At 38.1% G+C, this 26,401-nt stretch overlaps 1 protein-coding gene across 1 annotated transcript; it reads left to right on the top strand.

Annotated features, from left to right (window-relative positions):
* Positions 1-845: 845 nt before the first annotated feature.
* LOC140235200 (mitochondria-eating protein-like) lies at positions 846-25,125 on the top strand. The gene is made up of 11 exons (XM_072315234.1): positions 846-963; positions 5,815-5,920; positions 10,642-10,876; positions 13,519-13,614; positions 14,471-14,605; positions 15,269-15,485; positions 16,903-17,061; positions 19,086-19,261; positions 20,161-20,290; positions 20,669-20,771; positions 24,925-25,125. Exons 1-11 carry the CDS (start codon positions 877-879, stop codon positions 25,014-25,016), a joined length of 1,536 nt encoding a protein of 511 aa, XP_072171335.1. The 5' UTR covers positions 846-876; the 3' UTR covers positions 25,017-25,125.
* Positions 25,126-26,401: the final 1,276 nt, after the last annotated feature.

Raw genomic sequence — 26,401 nt, 5'->3', positions numbered from 1 at the left:
CCTAATGTGACACGGTATCTTTAAGTTGTTTCTTTGTTAGCCGTTTATTTTTTGTATTAATTTATGTATTTGCTTACTTTTTCTTCTTCTTCTTCTTCTTCTTCTGATTAAGTCTGCCTCCTTCAATAGACTGAAGATTCTTGCAGACTGGTGGGTGCTATTTACATTATAATACAATTTATTTACAGATATTTACAAGCACATAGAAAAAACTAGCCACTGTGATCAATCGTTAGACGGTTTCGAAATGATCCCACAGATGGCACTGAAACAATTTCTGACGACAGGGAATTCCAGTTCCTTACAGTTCTTGGGAAGAACAAATGGCGATGCGATTCAGTTCTCGAATATACCTGTGTATTTTTGACTTTATTTTGCCTGTCAGTCGATTTTGGGAGAAAATTGGCAGCAAAAGATATGAAGACCCTTTTTTTCTTTTCTTTGAAAAAAAAAATGTGATATAGCATATTCCATGGTGAGCATGAGCTTGGACCGCCTGTATAGCACAATCCCAGTTTTCACGCCTGCCACACTGCATATTGGGATCAACTGGTTAGCAAGACAGCAAACTTTTGAGCATCTTTATTGCGAACCACACTGATCCCGCTTTCAGGCTATAACACCCGCTGTTCATGTGCATGTTCTGCATTATTCCAGTTATTTCTTTATTTGTCTTTTTTTTTTCAAATAAAATAAATTGCCTCGATATGTGACACTCCCACCTAGCTGGCGATGTGGGTCTGCCGTCTCAGCGAGGCGTCAAAGTCTGGTGGAGAAAATAATTCCGGCTTCGGAATATACACTTGGCTGCCGACGTCGTATGCTAATTTTTTGACAGGTTGTTGCTAATTTTCGTGTTGATTTCCGTATTGAAGAATGGCGGAGTCACTCCGAAGACTCGTAAAGACGGGATCATACTCTCTTCTCCAGGAGAAACTTGAGCGATGGAGCAACAATTATTTGGTAAAATGCATGAACTACCGTGATGTTTTGCGTTCGTCTTTAACTTACCTGTTGATACGGTGGTGTGCAACTCTCCCAGTCCCACACCTGTCAAGTCTGTGTAGTGAAGACGAATCTATCAGTCGGTCGGTCGCTCGAGCAAAATCACAACTTGTGTTTGTTCACTTGTAGACTGTGGGATGCAAGTGCGAAAAGGAATCTAGATATTTGATGATTTAGTTCGACTGTACTCTGTTCTTCCTCTCCAAACAAAGTTCAAGAATCTAGAATCTATGGCACATGCATGGGCGACCGGGCCCAGCAGGGACTAACGTTTTTAGAGAAAAATCTAACGACTGACGTTCGTCGTTAGACCTGGTGTGGCTGTGACCTAAAGTTTTACACCTAACGTTAAACTAAATGTAGGGTCTACCCCATAGAAAATCTAGGAGTAGAACATAGGTGCCTAGTATGAACACTTAAGTTTACTTTGTTCGCAGAAATATATAGTCCTTGCCTATAGAACTCTAGGACACAAGTTTGATCTATTACAACTATTAGGGTCTAGTCAAAGGGAAGGTATTCTACAGTATGGTAGCCCTATTACATATCGACCACCCTTTTTGAAACCGACCGCGTATACATTGGCGCACAGAACGCTTAGTACGCACTTCACTGCGCGCAGAGCACATAAAAATGGATTGGCTTTGACCGTTGATGAGGATGGTGTGGGAATACGCGAAAATTCACTGTTCATTAATGGTTTTAATCAAGGACAAAATTTCGAATGAATATTTTCACCGAATCGTAATGTAATGTCTGTGGAAGTTTCTAAAAAAGCTTCGTACAACACGGTGTTCAATACAACTCGGTTTGCGTGCATTGTCAATGCCAAAATAGCGGTCGATCTCAATAAGGAGCTTTACCGCGAGGAGCTGAAACGAGGCCACGCAAGTTCGACGGCGATATTTTTGCACTGAAACTTCGAATCGAAAAGGGAACAACGGCATTTGATAGTGCTGGATTTTCTCAATCACGTAGGTCAAGTTTTTTGCGTGAATTTCAGTGTTAAATATTCTTATCAAGCAAATAAACATTAGGCGGTCGATGAGTAGTAGGTCCAACCATACAAGTACAATCAACAATGGTACAAATCACAATGCAATGAATGAGATTGGTGAAGATGAAGACCGAAGTTTGCTTGGTTTGTATATAAAATATCTAATTCTAGTTTAGACATGGTTCTGGTCCTCTACTTAAATCAATGGATATGATATGAATTCTCTCATTTTAAATGTGGGTGGCATTTTTTTTTTTTTTTTTAAATGGGAGTTGAGTAAAATTGGGGCATGGATATTTTAGGGGGTTACACTATAAAATATTAAGACTAGTGATGCCAGCACTTGATTTTACTTCACATTTGATTTCATTGCTTTGCTTGGAAATAGACTAATTTTGAACATGTCACAGAGAGAATTTCTTGTGATTATTAAAATTGTAGTCTTTTCCTGTGATATAAATGTATCATATTCATAAAATACCTTAGTGATTGCTCACTTGCAAATTTGTTCAGTACCTACACCCAACAACTCTTTTAAATCTGGATATTAAAAGCTATGTATGTGCTCTTTGTGGTGAACTGAATGGTAAATTTATAGTTTTGATGCTATGTTACTGTCAGAAATCCTGCCTTAGCCCCAAGTTGTGAACTAGGCCCTACGGTACTTGCTTTCAGTGTGTCATAAGTACTGTATTCATGTGTTTCAAAAACTCAATTCACCTTTTTTGAAATGTACAATAAATCAAAAGATAAACATAACCAAAATATAGTTTTTGACATTTAATAGGAGAGCCATATTGATTACAACTTTATGCAAGTCAACATTCATGATAAAACTTAAACCTTTGTGTAAATGAATGAAGGAAAGGTAAAAAAAAAAAGCAGTTGTTGGCAATCACTCAGCACATAGTTTGGGTTTTTAGGCATTGTTTGTGCCAAAATACATTATTCTTTTGCAAAAGATGTGTGATTTTTTTTTCAGCTTACAACTGCAGAATGCCCCACCTCTTGCCATACATGCATGCATAGTGTAAGTAGGTAAGGGTACACATAGAGTAGTGTAGAGCTGTATGGTAGCTTTACAACCAACATTGTAGTGGGGTACACATTTTATGTATGTGTTTTTTTTTTTCCTCCAAGACTCCTAACATAAATCATAGATCAGCAATAGAATGGCATGAATTGCCCAAATGATTAAACATAGATTGGGAAAAATACAGTGCAATGAGAAAAAACTTGGGAGAAGTACAAAAGAATACTGTGGACATTGGGGATTTGGAAGTACATCCTGTATGTTGCAAGAAGTAACACACAGAGAGGATGATATGACATATAATTGATGTACTTCCATGAGACACATGTATAAGCTGTAGTTGGATCAAGATGCATATTTACACAGGATTAAAAAAAAAAAAAAACACTAAAAAAATTTGAAGGGGTTCATTGCCACTTATGAAGCAGACCTTCATGCCTGGACAAGTATTTCATTTGACAAATTCTCATATAAAAAAAAAAAATAATAATTCATCAAAAAAATCTAAAAAATAGGAAAAAATTACAATGTTTAGATCTAAAAAGAAAGCCTCTGTGTGGGTATACCATAGTTTTTCCTGTACTTGCATTATTACTGTTTAGGATAAGTGTAGGTATTACTAGAAATTTGGACCTGATTTTAAGTAGAGTGGTTGCAGGCTTTCAGTTGATCATATGTACTGCATTTCGATAAACAAACTCTCTCTCCCCTTTTCACCCCCATCCCTCCCATCCCCTCCCCCCCCCCCCCATCTCTTGATAGCCAGCATTCTGTGCTTGATTATAGTCCCAGCAACCAGGCCTGCGACTTTAGTACAATGTGTGAGAGGTTTTAAGATCTTGTTCCAATTTACCTCCACACAGCAGAGCAAACAGTCACTGAAACTCTGTTGACAGTAGCATCAAGAAGTGACTGACTGTTAAACAATTACACTGGTGTCTCCTTAATCCTAAAGGCAACCTTGCGTAATTTACTGATTTACACTCAAACTGCTATCTGTCCTGATCGTCAAGTCAAACAATGAACAGATGTAGATCGCTTACAGTAATGTTGTTGTGAAACAAAGGGTCTACAAGTTAGCAAAAGAGTGTATGGACCTTTAAAAAATGTGTGTGCATGTGTGCATTTGTATGTGTTTGCATGTGTGTGTGTATGGGTGTATGGTTGTGCCACTAAGTCAGTGATCGTGTTAAGTACCGGTATTTAGATTGCATACCAAAAATTCCTGAGATAGGCCAGTGTCACTCAGATTGAGATGGTAGAGCATTTACACAGGAAATCATTTGGAGGGTTCTTAAATCATACAGACTACGTATTCAAGGAGCATGAAGTTCTCGGAGAGATTTGTGATACTAGTCTACAGTAAAAAAGAAAAAAAAAAAGGTGCAACTGTGTATATGAACTCAAGGTCAAATGAACAACTGTTGATGGATTGTATGCTTAGTCCATAGTACAGATACTCAGTACATTGTACATACAGGTACTGACACATACATTATCATATCGTACTGCTGCAGCTAGTCTATATGCCTTTTAATTCTACACCATTATGTGTCAGCTATGGCGAGTGTACTGTGTAAAGGAAACTGCTTGTGATCGCCTACTCACTGTAGGGCATTCAAACAGAGTTACAGGAGCCCAGGAATGATGTCCATGTTTACTCTTCATCTTAAACTGTTTATTGCGTGCAAATACGGATGGGGGATTCAACTGCCTGCATCCCTATATCTTCCCTTTTAGCCCTACCATGTATTTACACAAATTTAGAATATGACAGCAACCCCTTGCAGTACGTGGTTAAGACCTTTGAATGGTACTGTGGTTTGATGATTGATGACTGTGTGCTGAACTGATCTTGATCATCATGTATAGCCAGAATTGTCTTTATGGCATGGTTTTGTTGTGCCAAGCCTCAAAATTCTAAGTCAGCAAGCCAAGTGATGCCACGATGCTGCTTCCTTTGAATCTTAAAATTAGTCCAGACCAGCATCTCTGAGTCTTTTATACAATACCAGTAGTAGATGCACCTCAGCATCATCTTGTCTGCCTATTCAATTGATCAAATTGTTTTGTTATGTGAAATTAACAAAATATTAAAGACATAATTTACCATTTGCAGGTGAAACAGAAAACTTTATTGCAAAAATCTTATATTGTAGGATCGACGTTTTGTTATACAACTGACCTACACATATGCATCAAAAGTAATATCTGGAACCTTTTTTTAAATCATTTCTCCCAAAGGTAAACAGGACTTTTAATGGAAATATAGCCAAAGCAACCCCTTAAAAAAAATGAAAAACCCAATCTAAACAAATAGTTTTTTAACTCCAGATTCAATGTCTTTACAGTGCAAACATCAGTGTTCACCTACTGTACGAGCTGAAATTTTCGCGTACAGATATTTTCGCGAATTGCTACTTGGCGGACATTTTCGCGTGTTGTTAATTTCGCGGTTGCAAGGGTCTAACCGAACTTAGCTATTTGCGCGTTGTTATTTTCGCGTGTTATTTTCGCGGTTCATAGGCGATTCGCGAAATTCAAGAAAATAAAACCACCGCGAAAATTTCAGCTCGTACAGTATATAGTGAGAGTAGTGGGTCGGTGGGGGGGGGGGGGGGGGGGGGAGGAGCAGGATAGAATTTTTGTCAGGTAATATTTAGATGATACTGACAAACATGTTGAATACATTGAATATATATTTTGAGAAACATAAAGCGGAGATTCTGAAATTTTCTTCTAACACTGCACTTTTTTTTTATGTGTGTGTGATGTTCAGATAAACACATGTGACCAGAATGTGACCCGCTGCGTGGACTTGATTGAGCTGACATCCCGAGTTCAAGGAGAGCTCTTCCAGATCCTCAATCTGTGCTCAGCTGAAGGTATGTAACAAAATTGATAATGAAATAAATTATTAGTGGAAATGAGCAAAGAAAATGGGATTCCATTTTAATATACTAATACTACAAAACCAACAACCACAAATGAATTCTTAAAAAAAATGAATATGTCTCTTTTCATGGCTGTATATTCTTCTGGTATTTTATGTTTCTATGCTTCAACCAACCAACCACTTACAAGCACAGTCCACCATGAATGGGAGATAAAACAACTTTGCAGGAGCCACTGCAACAGGATCATTTGAAGCAACATCAGCAATGACACCAGTTGTTCCAAATTTTTTCTTTTTTCCAGGCTTCATTTCTTCTTAGTTCTTTTTTCTTCATTCCTGTTGTTTAAAAAAAAAATATGTGTTATAGTGGAGCGGCATAGCTTGAAAAATTAGAGGAATTGTGCATTTTATGATAAAAGCACCAAATTTCGCACACATGTTGACAATGACATTTGAAATAAATTCAGATATTGGGCCATCGTAAATAGCGCCCTCAGCGGCCATTGCAGCCATTTTTCAAAATGGCCGCCATAAATGCCATTTTTCGTAACAATTTACAAATTTCAGAAGGAAAAATCAATAAGGATTTGCAAACGAGTGGGAAATAACATTTAAAATAGATTTAAATATTGGGCCACAGCAAATTGCGCCCTCAACGGAAATGGCAGCCATTTTCAAAATGGCCGCCATAAATGCCATTTTTCGCAAAAAACAATTAAAGATTTCAGAAGGAAAACCAGTAAGATTTTGCAAACGAGTGGGAAATAACATTCAAAATAAGTTCAGATATTGGGCCATCGTAAATAGCGCCCTCAACGGAAATAGCAGCCATTTTTTTTCAAAATGGCCGCCATAAATGCCATTTTTCGTAAAAATTTACAAATTTCAGAAGGAAAAATCAATAAGGTTTTGCAAATGTGTCGGAAATAGCATTCAAAATATATAAATTCAGATATTGGGCCATCGCAAATTGCGCCTTCAACGGCGATGACAGGGATTTTTAAAATGGCCGCCATAAATGCCAGTTTTCGTAAAATTTTTAAAATTTCAGAAGGGAAAATCAATAAGATTTTGCAAACGAGTGGGAAATAACATTCAAAATAAATTTAGATATTGGGCCATCGCAAATTGCGCCCTCAACGGCCATGGCAGCCATTTTTTTCAAAATGGCCGCCATAAATGCCAGTTTCCGTAAGATTTTACAAATTTCAGAAGGGAAGATCAATAAGATTTTGCAAACGAGTGGAATATAACATTTAAAATAAATTTAGATATTGGGCCATCGCAAATTGTGCCCCCAATGGTCATGGCAGCCATTTTTTTCAAAATGGTCGCCATAAATGCAATTTTTTCTCTGAATTTACTAATTCCACAAGAAAAGTCAATAAGATCTTGCACTTAATTCAAAAATTTCGTTTGAAATATATCTTGCGCCCATGTATTACATTATTGTAAATAGCGCCCTCAATGGCCATTGCAGCCATTTTTCAAAATGGCCACCATGGATTCCATTATTTTTGATTTCCTGATTTCACAAAAGGAAAAGTCAATAAGATTTTGCGCACAACTTGAAAATCATGCTTGAAATAAATATTTGTATTAGATTATTATAATAAATATTTGTATTAGATTATTATAATAAATATTTGTATTAGATTATTATAATACTGCCCTCAACGGCCATTGCCGCCATATTCCAAAATGGCTGCAATTGTCATAATCATTTTGTTTTTAAAAATGGTAATTTCAGAAAGAAAAGTCAACAAATGTGTACATAAATTGAAAATCATGTTGAAAATCAAACAATATATCCAGGTTGCACTAACTCTAGAAATTGTTCCTTCGCAAATTTTCAAGAAGAAAAAAAAGCTTATAATGGTAATTGCAGCCATTTTCCAAAATGCCTGTCATAGGTGCCATTTTTCTTTTATGAAGATGTCCTAATGCCGGAAGAAGACAATAAACATTTTTTTTTTTTTTTTTTGCGCAAGTTGACAATTACATACAAAGAAGTTTAAACATTGAGCCATCATAAGCTGTGTTCTCAATGGCTATTTCAGCTATTTGTCAAAATGGCTACAATACACTCTTCTTTTTCTTCCTTTTTTTGGGAAAATTTGCTTAACTTTAGAAGGAGAAGACAGTAGAATACTCACAGAGACATTGCGTAATCTGAAATATGGTGTTGAAGAACCACTAAAATAAACAAGGCAAATGCTTAGCGATTATATCTCACCAATGATGAATGCATATTTTAGGTGGCAAACATGAAAAATTTCCGAAAAAGAGTAATATGAATATCCAGGGATAGTGGCGCCATGTATCAACTTTGACAGTAACACCATATCATTGAATATATGGGACTATATGACGTGTATCTATTCTAAAATGTAATTTCCTAAACATTCTTAAGACATTCTTAATGGCCTTTCATTTTACGAAAAAAGTTAATTTACTTTATGCTATGCTTCCATAAAAACACATACATTTGATATCCATACTGTTAGCCGTCACACGCGAAATACTGCAATTAGAACTAAACTGAAAACATGAATTTAGAACTAACCCATCAATGAAACCTTTTTTTTTAATTTAGATTTCTTTGAACACAAGATTGCATTAGATATTGCTCTTTAGCAGTATTCTATTGCTTTCTCCTTCTGGAATAGGCCAATAAAAAAAAAAGGGGGTGTGTGGAAGCCATTTTGACAAAGAGCTGCCATAGCCGTTGGGGACGATGTTTAAATGGTGGCTCAATATCTTCATTTCAAATTCAAATTCAAATTCAAACTTGAATTTATTTGAATGTCTTTTGTCAATTTCCACAAGAAATTGTATTGTCTTCTGGCATTATCATATTTTCAAGAAATGAATAGCATTTATAGTGGCCATTTGGAAAATGGCTGCCATGGTCGTTGATGGTGCCATTTGTAATGGCCTCATATATTATTTTCTTTTGAATATGATTTTCAACAAATGTACAAATTTCATTGATTTTCTCTCTGAAATTAGCAAATCTTTCCACAAAAAAAAAATAAAAAAGAAGCAGACATCCGTGGTGGTCAGCATGGCCCTTGAGGGCGCCTTCTAAGAAGACCTTATACTTAAATTTATTTTTGAGCAGAATTTTCTACTTGTTTGCAAAGTCTTATTGACTTTTCCTTCTGACATCAGCAAATTTTGGAAAAAAAAAATGGTGGGGCCGGGGGGGGGGGGGGGAGGGCATCCATGGCAGCTGTTTGAAACGTGGCTGCTATGGCTGTTGAGGGTGCAATTTTGGATGGCCTATTATCAAATTCAGTTTGAATGTAATTTTCGACCTTTGTGGAAATTCTGATTGACGTCTGCAACACTTTACGAAAAAAAAGATATTCATGGTGGCCATTTTGAAAAATGGCTGAAATGGCCGTTGAGGGGGCAATTTGCAATGGCCCAATAAGTTTACTTTTGAATGTAATTTCCCACCTGTTTGCAAAATCTCGTTGGCTTTCCCTTCTGATTTCAGTAAATCTTTTCGAAAATATAGCAATTATGGCGGCCATTTTGAAAAATGGCTGTCATGACCGTTGACGGCGCAATTTCCAATGGCCCAATATCGAGATTTATTTTAAATGTCATTTCCCATTTATAACCAGAATTTCATTGACTTTTCCTTTTGAAATTAGCATTTTTTTAAATGAAAAAGTGGCACTTATGGTGACCATTTTAAAAAAAATGGCTGCCATAGCCATTGAGGGGGCAATTTTCAATTGCCAAATATCTGGATTTATTTTGGATGTAATTTCCCGCTTGTTTGCACAAAAGAGAGAAAAAAAAATTGGCTTTCCCTTCTGAAATTTGCATTTTTTAACAAAAAATGGCATTTATGGCGGCCATTTTGAAAAAATGGCTACCATGGCCGTTGAGGGCGCAATTTCCGATGGCCCAATATCTAGATTTATTTTGAGTGTAATTAACATTTATGGGCAAAATCTTATTAACTTTTCCCTTCTGAAATTCGCAAAATCATCGAAGAAGTGGCACATTAGACAGCCATTTTAAAAAATGGCTGTCATGGACGTTGAGGGCGCAGTTAACAATGGCAAAATATTTAAATTCATTTTGAATGTAATTTCCCACTTGTTTCCAAAATCTTACTGGCTTTCCCTTCTGAAGTTAGCAAATGTTTTGAAAAAATTACATTTATGGCGGCCATTTTGAAAAATGGCTGCCATGGGCGTTGAGGGCGCTATTTCCGATGGCTCGATATCTAGATTTATTTTGAATGTAATTTCCCATTTGTAACCAAAATCTTGTTTACTTTTCTCTCCTAAAATTAGCAAATTTTACGAAAACATGGCATTTATGGCAGCCATTTTGAAAAATGGCTGCCATGGACGTTGAGGGCGCTATTTACGATGGCCCAATATCTAAATTTAATCTGAACGTGATTGTCAACCTGTGTACGAAATTTGGTGCTTTTATCACAAAATGCACAATTGTTCGGCTATGCCGCTCCACTATTAGTATTTGTATTGACAAAAAAGAAATGTGCATGCTATTTCCCTTGTGGTCCATAAGGTAGAACAATTGCATTTTACCTTGTTAAGAATACTGTGGCTGAAATATACACCAAATTTATATCTAAAGTTTTATTCATTATTCACAGCTGTATTCTGACTGACCTTTAATCTTGCACTGTGATCTCTTCAATCTAAACTACCAAAACAGGTGGCATGTATGGAGGATGCGACTCCCTCAAGAATCGTCTGCTGCCCTGGCTGGGACGGGGCCTCGTGGCGTCTGGCGGTGGCGTCACCATGGATACCAGCCTGTCCATCATGGCGGATGCGGCGGACAAAGAGCGGCAGCTGGCCGAGATGCAGGAGAGCTACGAGAAGCAACTAGATGAGGTGGAGCAGGACCTCAATACCTCCAGGGGTGTGGCATCGGAACTCCGAGCAGAGTGAGTTTGCCAAGATGCTTCTAGTTTATAAAAGAGAATAAAGTCATCAAATGTCCATGCAAACTCGACTTTGACCTTTATTACTGTATCTAAGGAGGTATCACACACAATCGCCTTCTTCTTTTGCTTCTTTGTTTTTGTTGTCCCCGCCGAACGAGTTCGAGCAGGGGACTATGAAACGGGCTCCGTACGTGTGTGTGTCCGTCTGTCCGTCTGTCCGTCCGTCTGTGCGTCCGTGTGTGATCAAAATGTTCAAAATGCTACTCCTTCGCCATTTCTAACCCGATTTTGATTCTGTTTGCTTTATATGATAGCACTACATGGGAGCTTTGAAATTTCTATACAGAATTTCAGTTGTGACCTTTGACCTTGACCTTTGACCTATATTGTACATTTTGCTTCAAAATGCTACTCCTTCGCCATTTCTAACCCGATTTTGATTCCGTTTGCTTTATATGATGGCACTAGGTGAGGGCTTCAAAACTTCTACACAGAATTTTGACCTTTGACTTCTTTGACCTTTGACCTTGATTTTTGACCTATATTGTACATTGCCTACAAAATGCTACTCCTTTGCCATTTCTAACCCGATTTTGATTCCGTTTGCTTTATGTGATGGCACTAGGTGAGGGCTTCAAAACTTCTACACAGAATTTTGACCTTTGACTTCTTTGACCTTTGACCTTGATTTTTGACCTATATTGTACATTTTGCTACAAAATGCTACTCCTTCGCCATTTCTAACCCGATTTCAATTCCGTTTGCTTTAAGTGATGGCACTAGGTGAGGGCTTCAAAACTTCTACACAGAATTTTGACCTTTGACTTCTTTGACCTTTGACCTTGATTTTTTACCTATATTGTACATTTTGCTACCAAATGCTACTCCTTCGCCATTTCTAACCCGATTTCGATTCCGTTTGCTTTAAGTGATGGCACTAGGTGAGGGCTTCAAAACTTCTACATAGAATTTTGACCTTTGACTTCTTTGACCTTGACCTTTGACCTATATTGTACATTTTGCTTCAAAATGCTACTCCTTTGCCATTTCTAACCCGATTTTGATTCCGTTTGCTTTATATGATGGCACTAGGTGAGGGCTTCAAAACTTCTACACAGAATTTTGACCTTTGACTTCTTTGACCTTTGACCTTGATTTTTGACCTATATTGTACATTGCCTACAAAATGCTACTCCTTCGCCATTTCTAACCCGATTTTGATTCCGTTTGCTTTAAGTGATGGCACTAGGTGAGGGCTTCAAAACTTCTACACAGAATTTTGACCTTTGACTTCTTTGACCTTTGACCTTGATTTTTTACCTATATTGTACATTGGCTACAAAATGCTACTCCTTCGCCATTTCTAACCCGATTTCGATTCCGTTTGCTTTATGTGATGGCACTAGGTGAGGGCTTCAAAACTTCTACATAGAATTTTGACCTTTGACTTCTTTGACCTTTGACCTTGATCTTTTTACCCATATTGTACATTTTGCTACTAAATGCTACTTCCGGCGGGGACATATATTACGCACCGCGTAATTTCTACTTTTCCTTGTTGTTTTTGTTGTTGTAAAGAAAAGGACCAGTTCCTATCAACTTGTGCTTGTTCATTGGGTGAAATTTTTTTTTTTTTTTTTTTTGTCGAAGCCGTGAAAATCGAGTTTGAAGTCATAGCATTAAAATTGGTCAAAACTTACGATTTTCTGATTTTGATATATTATTGGAGTCTAACATGTCTTCTATCATCTGTCAAAATTTTGAAGCAAAATGATCAAAGGAAAGATTAAAAAATAGCGTTTTTCTGAGCCATGTTTTTTGGTGTTTCAACGAAGCAGAAACTGGTTCGAAAATTTGGATTGAGCGCCACAGATAGGTTCCGCCCCTAGCAACGACCAGAGTGATCTCATTGGTCAGTTTGCTGCTTGCTGCTAACCGAAGCGTGAAGCTCGCACACTGCCCAGTCGACTGGTGCACGTGCGGGCGTGGTGCGCTATGCTCAGCTGCTTCTCACATCCTGGTCACTGATTGGTTGATGAGGAGACCGCCTACGCTGATGTGCTTGAATGAACTCTTCGGGGGTTGCTAAGGCTTATCTTCTATTGTCCAGAGGTGAAAACTGACTTGCGTGTCCCTTGATCGTGATTGTGTCGAAAGGAAGACTTTTAGGGCGCTTTTCTCGAAACAGTGCTTTTCCAGACGTCTCGACATGCTCTCTTTTAAACATCGATATCTCCGCAGCCGATTATTTTTATAAAATGTGTTATATATCAATTTAAAGCAGAAAGATTAGGGGATTATATCATGCAATTTTCAAATAATCGACCTCGCCCGACTTTAGGATCATTTTGTTGTAGCGGGTCACATATATGCATGAAATATGAAAGATGCAGCAGTTTTTGATTCATAAATATTGTCCGAAAGATAATTTTGATATCTATGTATATTTCTTGACCCAAGGATGTTTCCCACACCTCAAAAATTGCAAATCAAATAACACAATTCAAATCATGGTATTTCAAGGCTGTGTCTGTTGGTGTTACCTGGAATAGTTCTGTATGCCTGTTTCATGTCCTTTTAAAGTGGATCCTTCCATTTCCTGTATTTCTTATGATGCTGTTAAACCATCCCACGATATCTAGGCTAGTGGAAGCCCAATCCAAGCTGGACAGTGAACGCCGTGTGTCCGAGGGGGAGGCACTGGTCAGCGATGAGATCTCGACTAGTCTGAGAGAGAGGTATATGATTGGCTGGGAACTTTCTCATCTATTATACAAATTTACTGCTGATCATGTTACGTTGCAAAGATACATTGTAGTTGCTATACTCCTACCTGTAAAGCACAATTTAGGATTCGTAGATGACAGTGGGTTCATTTCATTTTTTCTTTGGTGTTGATGAAACAATGACTTGTGTAAATAGACAGTGATATAGCTGTGTAGCCATTCTAAATAGTAGAAGGATTTTTTTTCTTCAAACTTTGAAGAAGCTTGACATGCACATCAGATATTCATGCTGGAACAATACAGTGAAATTTTATGACATTTTCTTGTGAATAATACAAATAAATTGAGGAACAAATGTTGAAGGGCATGCAATAGACGGTTTTTCTTCCACTAGGTAGGTTTATAGTTTGTATATGTATAAATGTGTACGTACTTCAAGAAAGATAGCCAGCTAGCTGGACAAATTGATACGGACTGTAAATGTCTTCCTCTCTGTATAACATTATCATATGATTTCTTTATTTCATTTCTTTTTTTTCATTTGGCTGCTCCCAGTGAATCTTGCTTGTTTGTATTTTTTTATTTTTTTTATATAAAATCTGATATGTCCACTAATTATTCACATGTTATTGTTTTTGTGATAGTTTGTTAAGCACAACATTTGTGAAAATATCTAGACTGCAATATCTTCCACATTTTTACGCTTATATGGATGGGGAAATACAAATGAAGACACATAATGAATTAGTGAGAGAAAGAAGATAAATAGAGAGATAGGCAGAGTAGAAGCCAGAGAGAAAACAAACACCCCCCCTGAGGTCAACTTCAGTGAAAGCTGACAGTTCATGTCCGAATTATCTGCTTCTAGAATTGGCGCCCTAGAGGACGAGTTGCGCCTCTACCGAGCTCGCTCGGGGACCCTGGATGACTACGAGCGGGAGGTGCGCCGTCTCCGTGACGACATCAATCTCCTAAAGGAGGAGAAGTACATCTTGACTGGCAGGTGGGTATTGCTCTCCCATTCATTTGCCAAAGTGCTCTGCTTAGTAAGGTGCGTCCTGGCTGCGACCCTGAAGTGTGGACCAAATAGAGTGATATTTTACCAAATGTTACAATGCTAGATTTGTTCCTGCATGTTTTGAATTGTATTTCTGATACTGCAGTCCTTGAAAATGATTGTTTGTTCATGTCAGACAGTCACACAAACAATGTATTGAAAGACTGTGCTGAGATTTCTGTGCATGTTAGGATTTAAACAACCTCGTAAAATTTTCAAACTTCCAAGAGTTGTGTAATTAAGATATACTAACCTTAGTGCTAACATTGAGTTTTGCATGCAAGAGTATACAACACAATAATTCCTGTCTTATGAAATCAAATGAATTCATGCTCCATTGACATGAAGTAGTGATAAAGTCAGGTTTAAATGAAAAGAAAAAGAGCATTGTTCCACCTTTGATTAGGACAGGTGTGAGGATCAATTATCTGCAAATGATAATGAATCCAAAGTTCATCAATTTACGAATTGAATCATATCTCTTTCTTTATTTTATTTTCTTGACATGCAAGCTTCAACCTAAGGCAACCTACCCCTAGTGGCATAGACTAACATATATTTGGCTTGGTCAATTTGATTGAGGGTATCATTATTCAATCTAATTGTCAGGAGCGAGTATCTGGCCCCAACACCGAGCTCGACCCCAAGCCTCAAGTCCCCTAGGACGTCTGTCAGCAGCGATGTGGTCCAGCGAGTACGCCAGGCCAACCTGGTCACCAGGTTCAACGACCTCTTCGCCCAGAGCCGCATGGATGCCATGGACATCCTTCGAAACCACTGCGAGGACCACGAGTTGAACCAGAAGATAATCTTCACTTGTGTCCAGGTGAGAACCACTAGATCTTCTGTATTGTACATACATATGTTGCTTTTGGAAATATCATCTGAGACAGTGAGCATTAGATATTGTATATGTTATTTTTTTCTTTGAAAAGTCTCTCTACAATGAGGAATCCAGCCCTTGCAATACTGTATTCGCCATATACCTGTATTTAGTGAGTCTAATTTTTCATGAGTTGGGACTTGCCAACAATTTTGTGAGTGATTAAATTTTGCAATCGTGGCATACAGAAATGAAAGGAGAAATGTATGCGTGCACATTCACGTTCATGTCAGGATCAGAGTAAGAAGGGATGTTATTGTTTTTGTTGTGATCCTAATAAAAGGTGAGTCCCATCTTTAATTAGGACTACTTTGTTTTGGATATCTTAGTCATTTCAAAACTGATTTCCATCAAATAAACTTTGAATTACTCTTAATATTGTATGCCCTTTCATATCTCGTAAGTATAGTTTCTCTTTGTCTTCTCCTCTGACTCACACACACACAGATTTAAGGCCCTGTCTCAACCAAAACAATACCATCTCTGTAATATATGTGACCGTGCACCTCAAAACGAACATAACACACACTGATTTTGCGTGAGGACTGAAAATAAGTGAAATGGGTCAACCAAGCCGAACTTGACTTTTTCATATTTTCTAAAAGAGCGGGTCTTTTTTTACATTATGCTAAAATTTGTTATCATAAAACGGGCGGGAAAGTGTCTTTTTTTAGCAGTTAATCTCGAACATTTTTGGTAGAATAGTGTGATTAGGTGTGTCTTTAGAATCCCTTTTTCATTTCTGAAAAACCTTGTCCACACTCTTCACTTTCAACTCTAATAACTTTTGAAAGGATAGGGCTACTGCTTTGAAAGTTAGCATTGATTATGGACAGAATGTGTTAATGAGACATGCTTAATTTCAGTTTAATCTGATAATCCCTTCATTGTTGTTACTCTGGTGGATTACTTCCTGTTTTTTGTCCCATTCATCCCACAGCCAGCACGGTTTGGTAAAGATCAAGCGCTTGATAGACACTGTACTTCAGAGCCTCTTTTCTCAGTTCACACTTTTCCTGAGTTTGTGCTTTCCTTCCAATATTTAGATAGGTTAGGAGAGTCCATTTGATTTGAGTTATACATCATTTTAAAGCTTAAAGTCTGCTCTTTCAGAATATGGTCTTAACTAAAAATTCATGTCTGGAGACTTTTTTTTTGTTTTGAGGTGCAGAGTCACATATTGCCATGTTGTTAAATTCACAAATAGCACCCACAACTCATGAAATTTGTGAAAATGAAAACCCTACAAAATATATATTTCGTATACAGTATCTATGTCAACTGGTAGTTGTCGAGTACATTGAGAGAAGTGATTTTGTTCTTTAAAATCCCTTCACATTTATGCTTCATTCAAACATAGGAAGCATTCCATGCTGCCAAGATGGCCTTCCACCGCTACCGTGGCAAGGTTCAGAGCCTCCTGGCTGAATCGCACAGCGGGCCGGAGACCCTGTCGGAAGCCGTGCAGAGCTACATTAACAAAAACGGCACTCTACTGGATGTACATGCCATTGTTGAGGTACATATGCCCTTTTATGTACTGTATTGACAGACAGCATGGTACTGGCATATCTACACTAGCTAGTCTTGTGATCATAGAATGTTATATATTTCTTTCAGTGCGTCAAGCAAAATTTCTGTGTGTGTACCTTGCCTGTATACTGTTCTATGCATTGGAAAAACCTTCTTTGTGTGACTGTGCATTATGTGTTTTTTCTTTCAAACCATTGGTAAAACACCTTTTATGTGACTACTGTATACGCTATAATTTTCGCGTATATAAATTTTCGCGAATTGCCGCTGTCACACATTTTCGCGAGTGGTTAAATTCGCGATTGGGGGACCAGAGAAAATATGAAGTGGCAAAGAAAGTGTGAATTTTCAACTTACGAGCAAATAAGAATGATACTAGTTATACACTGCATGAAAAAGACTTACCAAACTCTGCGAACTAGTAATTTAGAATTCAACATTTTTGAAGTGGTTAAGTCCATCGCGCTAGATTTCTGACGAGTGGTCCCCTTTCCATAATGGATTGGCTCTCTACAGTATTCGTAAGTAGACGTGGACGTGCGTAAACAAGCTAGCCAGTATGGTCTGTTTGGTAAGTCGTGACATGGTATACTAGTACTGAAATGTTCGTATCATCAAGGCATGGGATTAATTTTAGAAGGTAATATTTTCGCGTGTTGTTAATTTCACGAATAGCTCCCGACTCACGAAATTCGCGAAAATAAAACCGCCGCGAAATATATAGCGTATGCAGTATATGTGTTGCCATGCTCTAGTTCTTCTATATTGTCTTAGAGCCATCTATTATGTGGGAAGGGCATTTTAGCCATTAATTGTTCAATTACGGACATGTGGGATGAAGTCATAGCTACTTAATAGGCAATGGCTCTCCAATGAGTCAGTGGTACCCCTTGGTTCTGTGGCACCTGCTATATCTTACTTTGACTGTGATATCTGTCCTCATATGCCAGGAAACTCTGGCGGATCAACAGTTGATGCTCAATACTCGGCACATTCAAAATATCTATCAGAAAGATTATACATACATTTTACAGCCGCTACCCAATTCCTGAAGCAATTACCCCATATATGGAAAACAAGGAAGCTGTGCAACCACAAACTGCAGCCCCAAGTTATTGTTGTACTGAATTTGTATCAGGAGGAAAAACATTTCTATCTTTTGTTTCATTTTCTAAGAGCAGATGATGATGCTGCAAATGCCTATATTCAGATATTATGCACTGGACCAGCAAAACAAACAACAATAAATTTGCAAAGAATTTGATGGAATGCATTCTACAAGCATTTTTTTTTTTCATTAGCATTCCTCCACATCTGTAGCATTGCCACATACTCATGAAATGTTTTTATCTTCCCTTTTAATTGCATACTTATGAGTTTGTTTATCGTATCTTCTAATGATGATGTTATGCACTTATTTTCTGTAAAATTTCACATTTGTATGAATCTGTTGGTGATGGAAAAAGGAATGAATGAATGAATGAATGAATGAATGAATGAATGAATGAATGAATGAATGAATGAATGAATGAATGAATGAATGAATGAATGAATTAATTAATTAGTCAATCAATCAATAAGTCTTGGATTGTCAATTATGAAGAATTGAAGATGTAGACATTGATAAAAGCATGAGGTCAGAGTTCACGAATTAGTGGTTTCTCTGTGTTGTTTCTTTTTTTAGACAATGTTATACTTAATGGGTAATTGTAAATTTCCATTGGGAGTGAGTTTGTTTCATGTTTGTTCTCTGAATTGTTTGCTGATCATTGTGTTTCACATTACTGGTACCTGCTTTAAATGCTTAGTTAAGGACTATCAAGTCACGCTGTGAGTTTGAAGGCCTACATAAAGCACGCAGTTGATTCATTTGTTAATTTGACACTTGTAAATTAAACACACAGCCTTGCACTTTGGGAGGAAGGGATTGCAAAAACTTCAATATCACAATTAGATACCTGTTCCTTAAGGAATGAATTTAAAAAAAGAGAAATATCATTATTGACCCAGGACGTGCTGCTGGCCATGAACCGTCATCCAGCCATATCGTTCCCGGCAGAGGTGGACTTCCGCGTCCTCACCCTCTTCATCCGGGAGCTCGTGAAGGTGGCTTGGTCGATGAGCGCCTTGCCGTCGCCGCTTGACATCAGCGGAGCCAGGGATGGGGAGCTCTTCGATGATCTCAAGTAAGCATGAGAATCTAAATTTTTCTCCAGTTACATGCACAAAAGACACAATTGCATCTTTTGAGGCTCTTACCATTCAGGATGGTAAGAATGATGCCACACTCACAAAGACCATGTCACAATTTCAGTCTGATACATCTCCATGCAATGTGTAAAATTGAAACACAATGAATATTGAAATTGCAGAATAGCATTGTTCGTATCAAAGAAACTTCACAACTGAATCCAATTTCTAGAAGTTAATGGTGGACAGAGATTATAAATGTAAAGTTTTTGGGCTCTTGATTAGTATAATGAACAGTATGACTGGACAATCACATAAGTATGATATGACTCATAAAACAGTCACAATCATGCATTTAGAGGTGTTTCAAAAGCTAAAAAATATGATCAAGAATTAAACAGTAAAACAATAGAAATCCATCAGTGGACTATACCTTTCTTGTGGAGTTGACACACGTTAGAGAAGTAAAACAAGAAGGTTGACCTCAAGTACTGTTTTCTTTTCCAAGCTTAGTACAACTATGTGTCAAATGTTGTTGATTTTCATGTATATTGATTGCATATGGGTGACTAAATTTGATTATTACTGCACTCAAGGCATGATATGTAACCTGACATTGACAAATTCTGTCAACTTTCCCGGAAATGCACCACAAAAGTCTCTTTAATAATTTTCTGCTGCAGTGTCTCTTCAGAGGTTATGTAACATTTATTCTTGTGATTTCAAAATGTGTGGCAGTGTGCTATCTACAGTATGGCTTTTTGAGTCATTGAAACTTAGGATTTCATCACTCCAATTAAGAGGTAAAAATATTCTGTGTTATGCGTTATAAGTTTGTGTTTGCGTCACTGCCAGTGTCCCGTCCTGACGCTATCTCTGCTCGATTTGACTCCAGGTATCGCCGCAGCTACGACTCTGAGTACTCCGCTCCGCTGGTCAGCCACTACATCTGGCCTTGTCTGACAGACGTCGCTGGTCGGGTGGTTCTCAAGGGAGAGGCGGTCACTCGCAGGGGCGGCTCGCTGGTGAGGGCAGGAAGATATAAATAAATAATTCAGGCCTGGCATAGCCTCACATTATTGCTATTCAGCATGACATATTTTAGACAAGATACCTATATTACTTCAAGTACCAGTGTACCTGATGGCCTTGGCTGGCATTAAGTGTTAAATAACATATTCACAGGTCTCTGTTATCATTAATGTGATTCAGCTTACTTTCTGGAGGTGTTGGCATTTACAGATGTATTCCGTGAACATGTCAAGTTCTGTTTTGACTAATTTCTGTACTTGCATGAAATGATGACCAGTTAAAGTAAGAAGATGATTAGTTATAAAAGCTTATACTTTAGCATAATACATCGTCATCACTGGTATTTGCCATGTCATCTCAATCTTCCCCAGGCTTCCCCTAGGCGCAGCCGGAGTCCATCGCGCATCGGCAGCCCTAGGGCAAGGTCTCCCAGCCCAAGACGCACTCTCAATGGGTCCTACTCCAGCCCAGCAGGTCGGTAGCATCTTACCCATTCTCTTTAACATTAGCTGTCTTAGACACTACCCTTGGAATGTAACTCATCCTTTTAATATGTACATGCATGTGCATTAATGTATTATTTATCAAGTGTATATATATATATGTGTGTGTGTGTGTGTGTGTGTAGTATAGATGACATATAGCATGTGCAGATGAGAGAAATATATATGCCCTCAATGGGTCCTACTTAAGACCTACAAGTCAGTAGCTTGTCACATTCTCATTTTTTTCTCATCCATTATAGTATGTCACCCCTTCATTGATAACATCACCTCATAATGTCAGTAGCATGCACGCATTATTAAATGCAGATCTCCTACCCCTCACAGTCGATAGTCAGGCATTCAAATCCTGTCATCTCTGGCTTCACACTGTATAAGCTGTTATTTTCATGCACAGATATTTTCACGAATGAGCAGATCATGGACATTTTCGAGATGTTGTTTTTGCAAATTGACACTGAGGTTATTGTGAGTTGACTGGTAGCCTAGCGCATGGCAACATGTTGTTAAATTCATGGTCCAATAGTGATTTGCGAAATTCGCGAAAATTAAATCCTCACAAAATAACAGCTTACACACTATACCACTGAACTCTCTGTTCACCATACAAATTAACCATTCTCTGTAAAAGATCAACAACCGTCTCATTCAAACTCAAGTAAAGTATAGCAACTCCAGTTCTTCCATGCATCCATGCAAATAGTGATGCAAACATCTCTTTCAGTGTTTGTGAGTCTTGACAGATCTCCTCCTTTGGTTCTCTGTTTCTACAGATAGTACAGTGTCTTGGAATTGATGGCAAATCAATTTTGGAGGTACTTCTTATGCTTGTGGTTTTCTTTTTACTACACTACACCTTTTGACATGCCTCTCCACACAGTGCCTACCGTTTTGCCACTACCCCCAGTTGCTCATTTCATTCTCCAGTTGTGACTGCTGTTGTGTTCAAAGCGTTGTCAGTTAATTCAGTGTTCTCACTTTGCGGTTTAATGTTGTCCTGTGGAATATGTTCAGATTCTAAGTTTGACATGAAACATCTAAACAGATCAATTGTAATCTGACATTCAGTGATAGAGAAACTGACATGTGAGATAAATGCTTGATTTTCATGTTTGGTTAGAGAGACAATGTGTCATGCAGCATGTCTGTCATATGTTTAGGTGATCCTTCTCTCATTCTCTTTTATTTCTTTTCATCAAATTGATTCTGTAACTTCTTTCTCTTTGTCATCTCCTTTTTTTCCTCATAATGATCATCTTTATTTCATCATCTTCTATTTCTCCTTTTCCTTGAACTCCTCTTTCAGTTTCATTATCTTCTTACACTATTCACCACCTTCTATTTTTTAGCTCACCTGAGCCAAAGGCTCAAGTGAGCTATTGCGATCGCCCTTCGTCCGGCGTCCGTCGTCCGTCATCCGTCGTCCGGCGTCCGGCGTCCGTCGTGCGTAAACTTTTTACATTTTCATCTTCTTCTTGAAAACCCCAAGACCAATTTTCATCAAACTTGGCAGGTAGCATCCCTAGGGGGTTAGGAACTCAATTTGTTAAAATGAGCACAACGCCCCACCCAGGGGGCCCCCAGGGGGGCCCAAACCCCCCAAAATTAAGGAATCTGTAAAAATCTTCTTCTCTAGAACCAGAAGTGATAGAGCTAAGTTAATACTATGAGTTAGTACATTGATGACTGTAGTTTCAAGTTTGTTCATGGCAGAATCAGGGGTGCCCCCCTTGGGACCCAGGGGAGGGGGGTGGGGAGGGGTCCTAATGGGGCCTAAATTATACATTTTCATCTTCTTTTGAGAACCCCATGACCAATTTTCACCGAACTTGGCAGGTAGCATCCCTAGGGGGTTAGGATCTCAATTTGTTAAAATGGGCACCATGCCCCACCCAGGGGCCTCAGGGGGGCCCAAACCCCCCAAAATGAAGGAATCTGTAAAAATCTTCTTCTCTAGAACCAGAAGTGATAGAGCTAAGTTGATACTATGAGTTAGTACATTGATGACTGCAGTTCCAAGTTTGTTCATGGCAGAATCAGGGGTGCCCCCCGTGGGACCCAGGGGAGGGGGGTGGGGAGGGATCCTAATGGGGCCAAAATTATACATTTTCATCTTCTTCTTGAGAACCCCATGACCAATTTTCACCAAACTTGGCAGGTAGCATCCCTAGGGGGTTAGGATCTCAATTTGTTAAAATGGGCACCATGCCCCACCCAGGGGCCACAGGGGGGCCCAAACCCCCCAAAATGAAGGAATCTTTAAAAATCTTCTCTAGAATCAGAAGTTATAGAGCTAAGATAATACTATGAGTGAGTACATTAATGACTGTAGTTTCAAGTTTGTTCATAGCAAATCCAGGGGTGCCCCTCTTGGGGGCATAGGGGGGGGGGGGGGGGTTGGGAAGGTCCAAATGGGGGCCTGAATTGTACATTTTCATCTTCTTCCTGAAAACCTCATGATGGATTTTCGTCAAACTTGGCAGGTAGCATCCCTAGGGGGTCAGGATCTCAATTTATCAAAATGGGCACCATGCCCCACCCAGAGGGCCCCAGGGGGCCCCCAATCCCCCCAAATTAAGGAATCTTAAAAAATTTGGGCCCTTATTGTACATTTTCATCTTCTACTTGAGAATGCCTGGTCAAATTTTAGTAGAGCTGTGAATAATCTAGATTAGTGACTGTGTGAAAGGTGAACTTGCGATACTCAGGTGAGCGCTAGACCCGCGGGTCTCTTGTTTTTTCTTCATAGTCTGCTTCTCCTCCTCTTTCATTGCCTTTTTTTTCTTCTTCTTCTTCCTGCTGCCAGCATTCACATTCCAAATTCTAGCTGCTTAAATGAATGCTATGCTCACTCTCCTTCTCCTACCTACAATTGTATTTGCTTATCCCCCTCTTGCTCAACAACCTCTATATTTTCTCACAAACAATAATATTCCCACTACTTCTGTATTTTTCTCTCTCAAACAATATGGTGTTTCCCTCATGAATTTTGCGTGGCACTGCCATATTCACGGCTCATCTAGCTAACTAGACAGCATCCATTAACAACTGCACTTGTATGATTTTTTTTTTTACCCTTTTAGCTCCATTATCTGTGAACACTTCTTTGATTCTGACCTCCAGCCCTTCCAAGTTCTCTCCCACAACAGTCTGCCAATTTTCTGTGTCTACCATATCTTCCTTTCTACTCACATGGGATGGCATCAATAGTGATGATGATGATATTAGGATTAGTCATAGCACTTGCTGTAATAATAATGATAGTAATTATAATAGTAATGATGATGATGATAATGATGATGATGATGATACTACTACTACTCTTAATGATAACAATGATAATAATCCAATAATAATGAAAAAAAAAACCAGTAATGATAATAATTATGATTATAATGACAATGATAATAATAATGATAATAATAATAATAATAATAATAATAATAATAATAATAATAATAATGATAATAGTAACAATAATTACAGTAATGATAATTATGATGTTGATTATGATTAAGTTATAACCAAGGATATGTATAACAATGTATGATTATAATTATCCTCATGATATTTTTGTGACCCATAATATACTACTCTTCTCTTCCTGATGAGTGCAACTGTTGTTTCAGTGTTGAAATGAGCTGTGCTTTGCAGTGCCATGAATGTTGTTGTTTTGTTGTTCACAGATTTATGCTGGAATGTTGTGTACCATTCCATTCATTGTAGCACAGAAAGCAGTGAGTATTAACCCGTTGAGGACGGTTTGATTTTGCTACAACACGCATTTCCCATAGACACCTGCCCGAGTATACTCGGGACTCGTCCTCAACGGGTTAAAACATATCATGTAATTTATGTATTTACGTGTACATGTATGTGTAATGACATCAATATCTGATTACATAATACTGTGATTTATGACTTCGTAAATGAATAGAAACAAGCATGTTTTGTCTTGTGTACATACCAACATAAATTTTGGATGATGGGCATATTGGAGAGAAAAAAAAAAGGAGCAAATTAAGCACTTACATATGCCCAAAGCATGTGGAGTATGTGGCTAGTGTACTACTAGTTAATGTCCCTGTGTTCTGTTTGTGCTTCTGCCTTCCCCACCCTGACAGGATCCCGTCCCACCAGCAGCCTGTCCATGAGGAGCACCTCGCCCCGCCCTAGCAGTGCCGCCTCCCTCTCCCTCTCACTCTCCAACATATGATGTCTCGTGGACGACACTTCTGGTGTGTGCAAGTAGATACCCAGAGGGGCATCTATGCATCAGCTACACAGTATCCTCATTCGCTCTTGAAATCTGCTGACTGGCATTACATAGAAATAAGGAATTTTCTTCATTATCACAAATTATGGAATCCAGGTTTATGTCTTTCATTGTCACATTAGTCCCTGTAGAGCCTAAGTGTAGTTTGGAAAAAGAACAAAAAAAATAATGTAAAAGTGTGCCTTTCTTTTGAATATGTCTAAATGGAAACAAAACATAACATGTGTTCAAATAACATGAAGAGAAATTTTTAATTACTGGTTAATGGGCAGTAACACTTCTTGCTTTCTTTTCCTTACATGGTAAACAACAAATTATAATTTTTATACTCACATTCATGTTGATGCTTGATATCCCTTCCTTGTCTTCAGCATGTTTTAGGGTTGCTTTTTGGGGGAGAGGTGTAGTGGTGGTGATGTATTTCAACGTGAGGATTTTGATATCACTCTTCCACATATCACAACTATTTCCAATTCTACTTATTCTGCAAAACACATTTTTGTTATTATTATTAATATTATTATTTTTTTTTTTAAACAAGAGCTACCCTCATTTGGTTGCTTGAGTTTTTTTCTCATGAAACCAGAATGACACTTGGACTTTAATGACAAAGTGAACACTGGGTCCTTTCTGATGATACCATGAGATGGTATTGTGTTTGATATCTGTGTTTGTTTTCAACAGAATAAAAAGTAAAACAAACAAAAACAAAATAGGGAAGAAAATAGGCACGTAACCAGACAGCAGTATTCTTTGTGTACAAGGAAATGACATCCGTGTTTAACAGTGCCCATGGGTTTACTTCCTTCTTGCTTCTAAGAAAGCACATTGTTAGCTCATTTGTAAAGTCATTGACTCTATGGTAAACATTCCTTTGCAGTGCACATGCCTGTTTGTGTAGTGAGCTGTTTCAGCTTTGCAAGTGTAATACCATTTTGTAACAGTAACGTATTGAGTAAATACTTTTGAGATGGGACTGTACATTGTGTAACATGAATGTGATTGCAGAGCTGTGCAGTATTTATCTTTTTAAGTGTATGCAATATACCAGTATGTTCTGAATAAAAAGGAGGAATTTTCACTACCCCCTTTGTACTAAAAAAAGAAAAAAAAAAGAAAAGAAGAAAGCAGATACCTGAAGAATATGTAGCCATTGCTTAACATGGTCTTTACATGTATGAAGTGGTGTACTAGGTGGCCAGTTTTTGCCGTATTTCAGTCGGCAACATTTGCAAAACTACATTGAAAAGTTATGATGCACTTGCATCAGTTGCAGGAGTGACAGCTCATAAATGGGCACAATGTTTGCTGAATTGGTATGCTCT

The sequence above is a fragment of the Diadema setosum genome, chromosome 11, assembly GCF_964275005.1.
Source record: "Diadema setosum chromosome 11, eeDiaSeto1, whole genome shotgun sequence".
NCBI lineage: Eukaryota > Metazoa > Echinodermata > Echinoidea > Diadematoida > Diadematidae > Diadema > Diadema setosum.
This window is presented reverse-complemented; position numbering and strand designations above follow the sequence as displayed.

What these genes read in the sequence shown, in the direction of transcription:
- LOC140235200 (XM_072315234.1), top strand. Translation starts at nt 877, where the DNA reads ATGGCGGAGTCACTCCGAAGACTCGTAAAGACGGGATCATACTCTCTT. An exon ending in GAGCTCTTCGATGATCTCAA is followed by an intron (nt 19,262 to 20,160) that starts GTAAGCATGAGA and finishes ATTTGACTCCAG; the next exon opens with GTATCGCCGCAGCTACGACT. An exon ending in GTCCTACTCCAGCCCAGCAG is followed by an intron (nt 20,772 to 24,924) that starts GTCGGTAGCATC and finishes CCACCCTGACAG; the next exon opens with GATCCCGTCCCACCAGCAGC.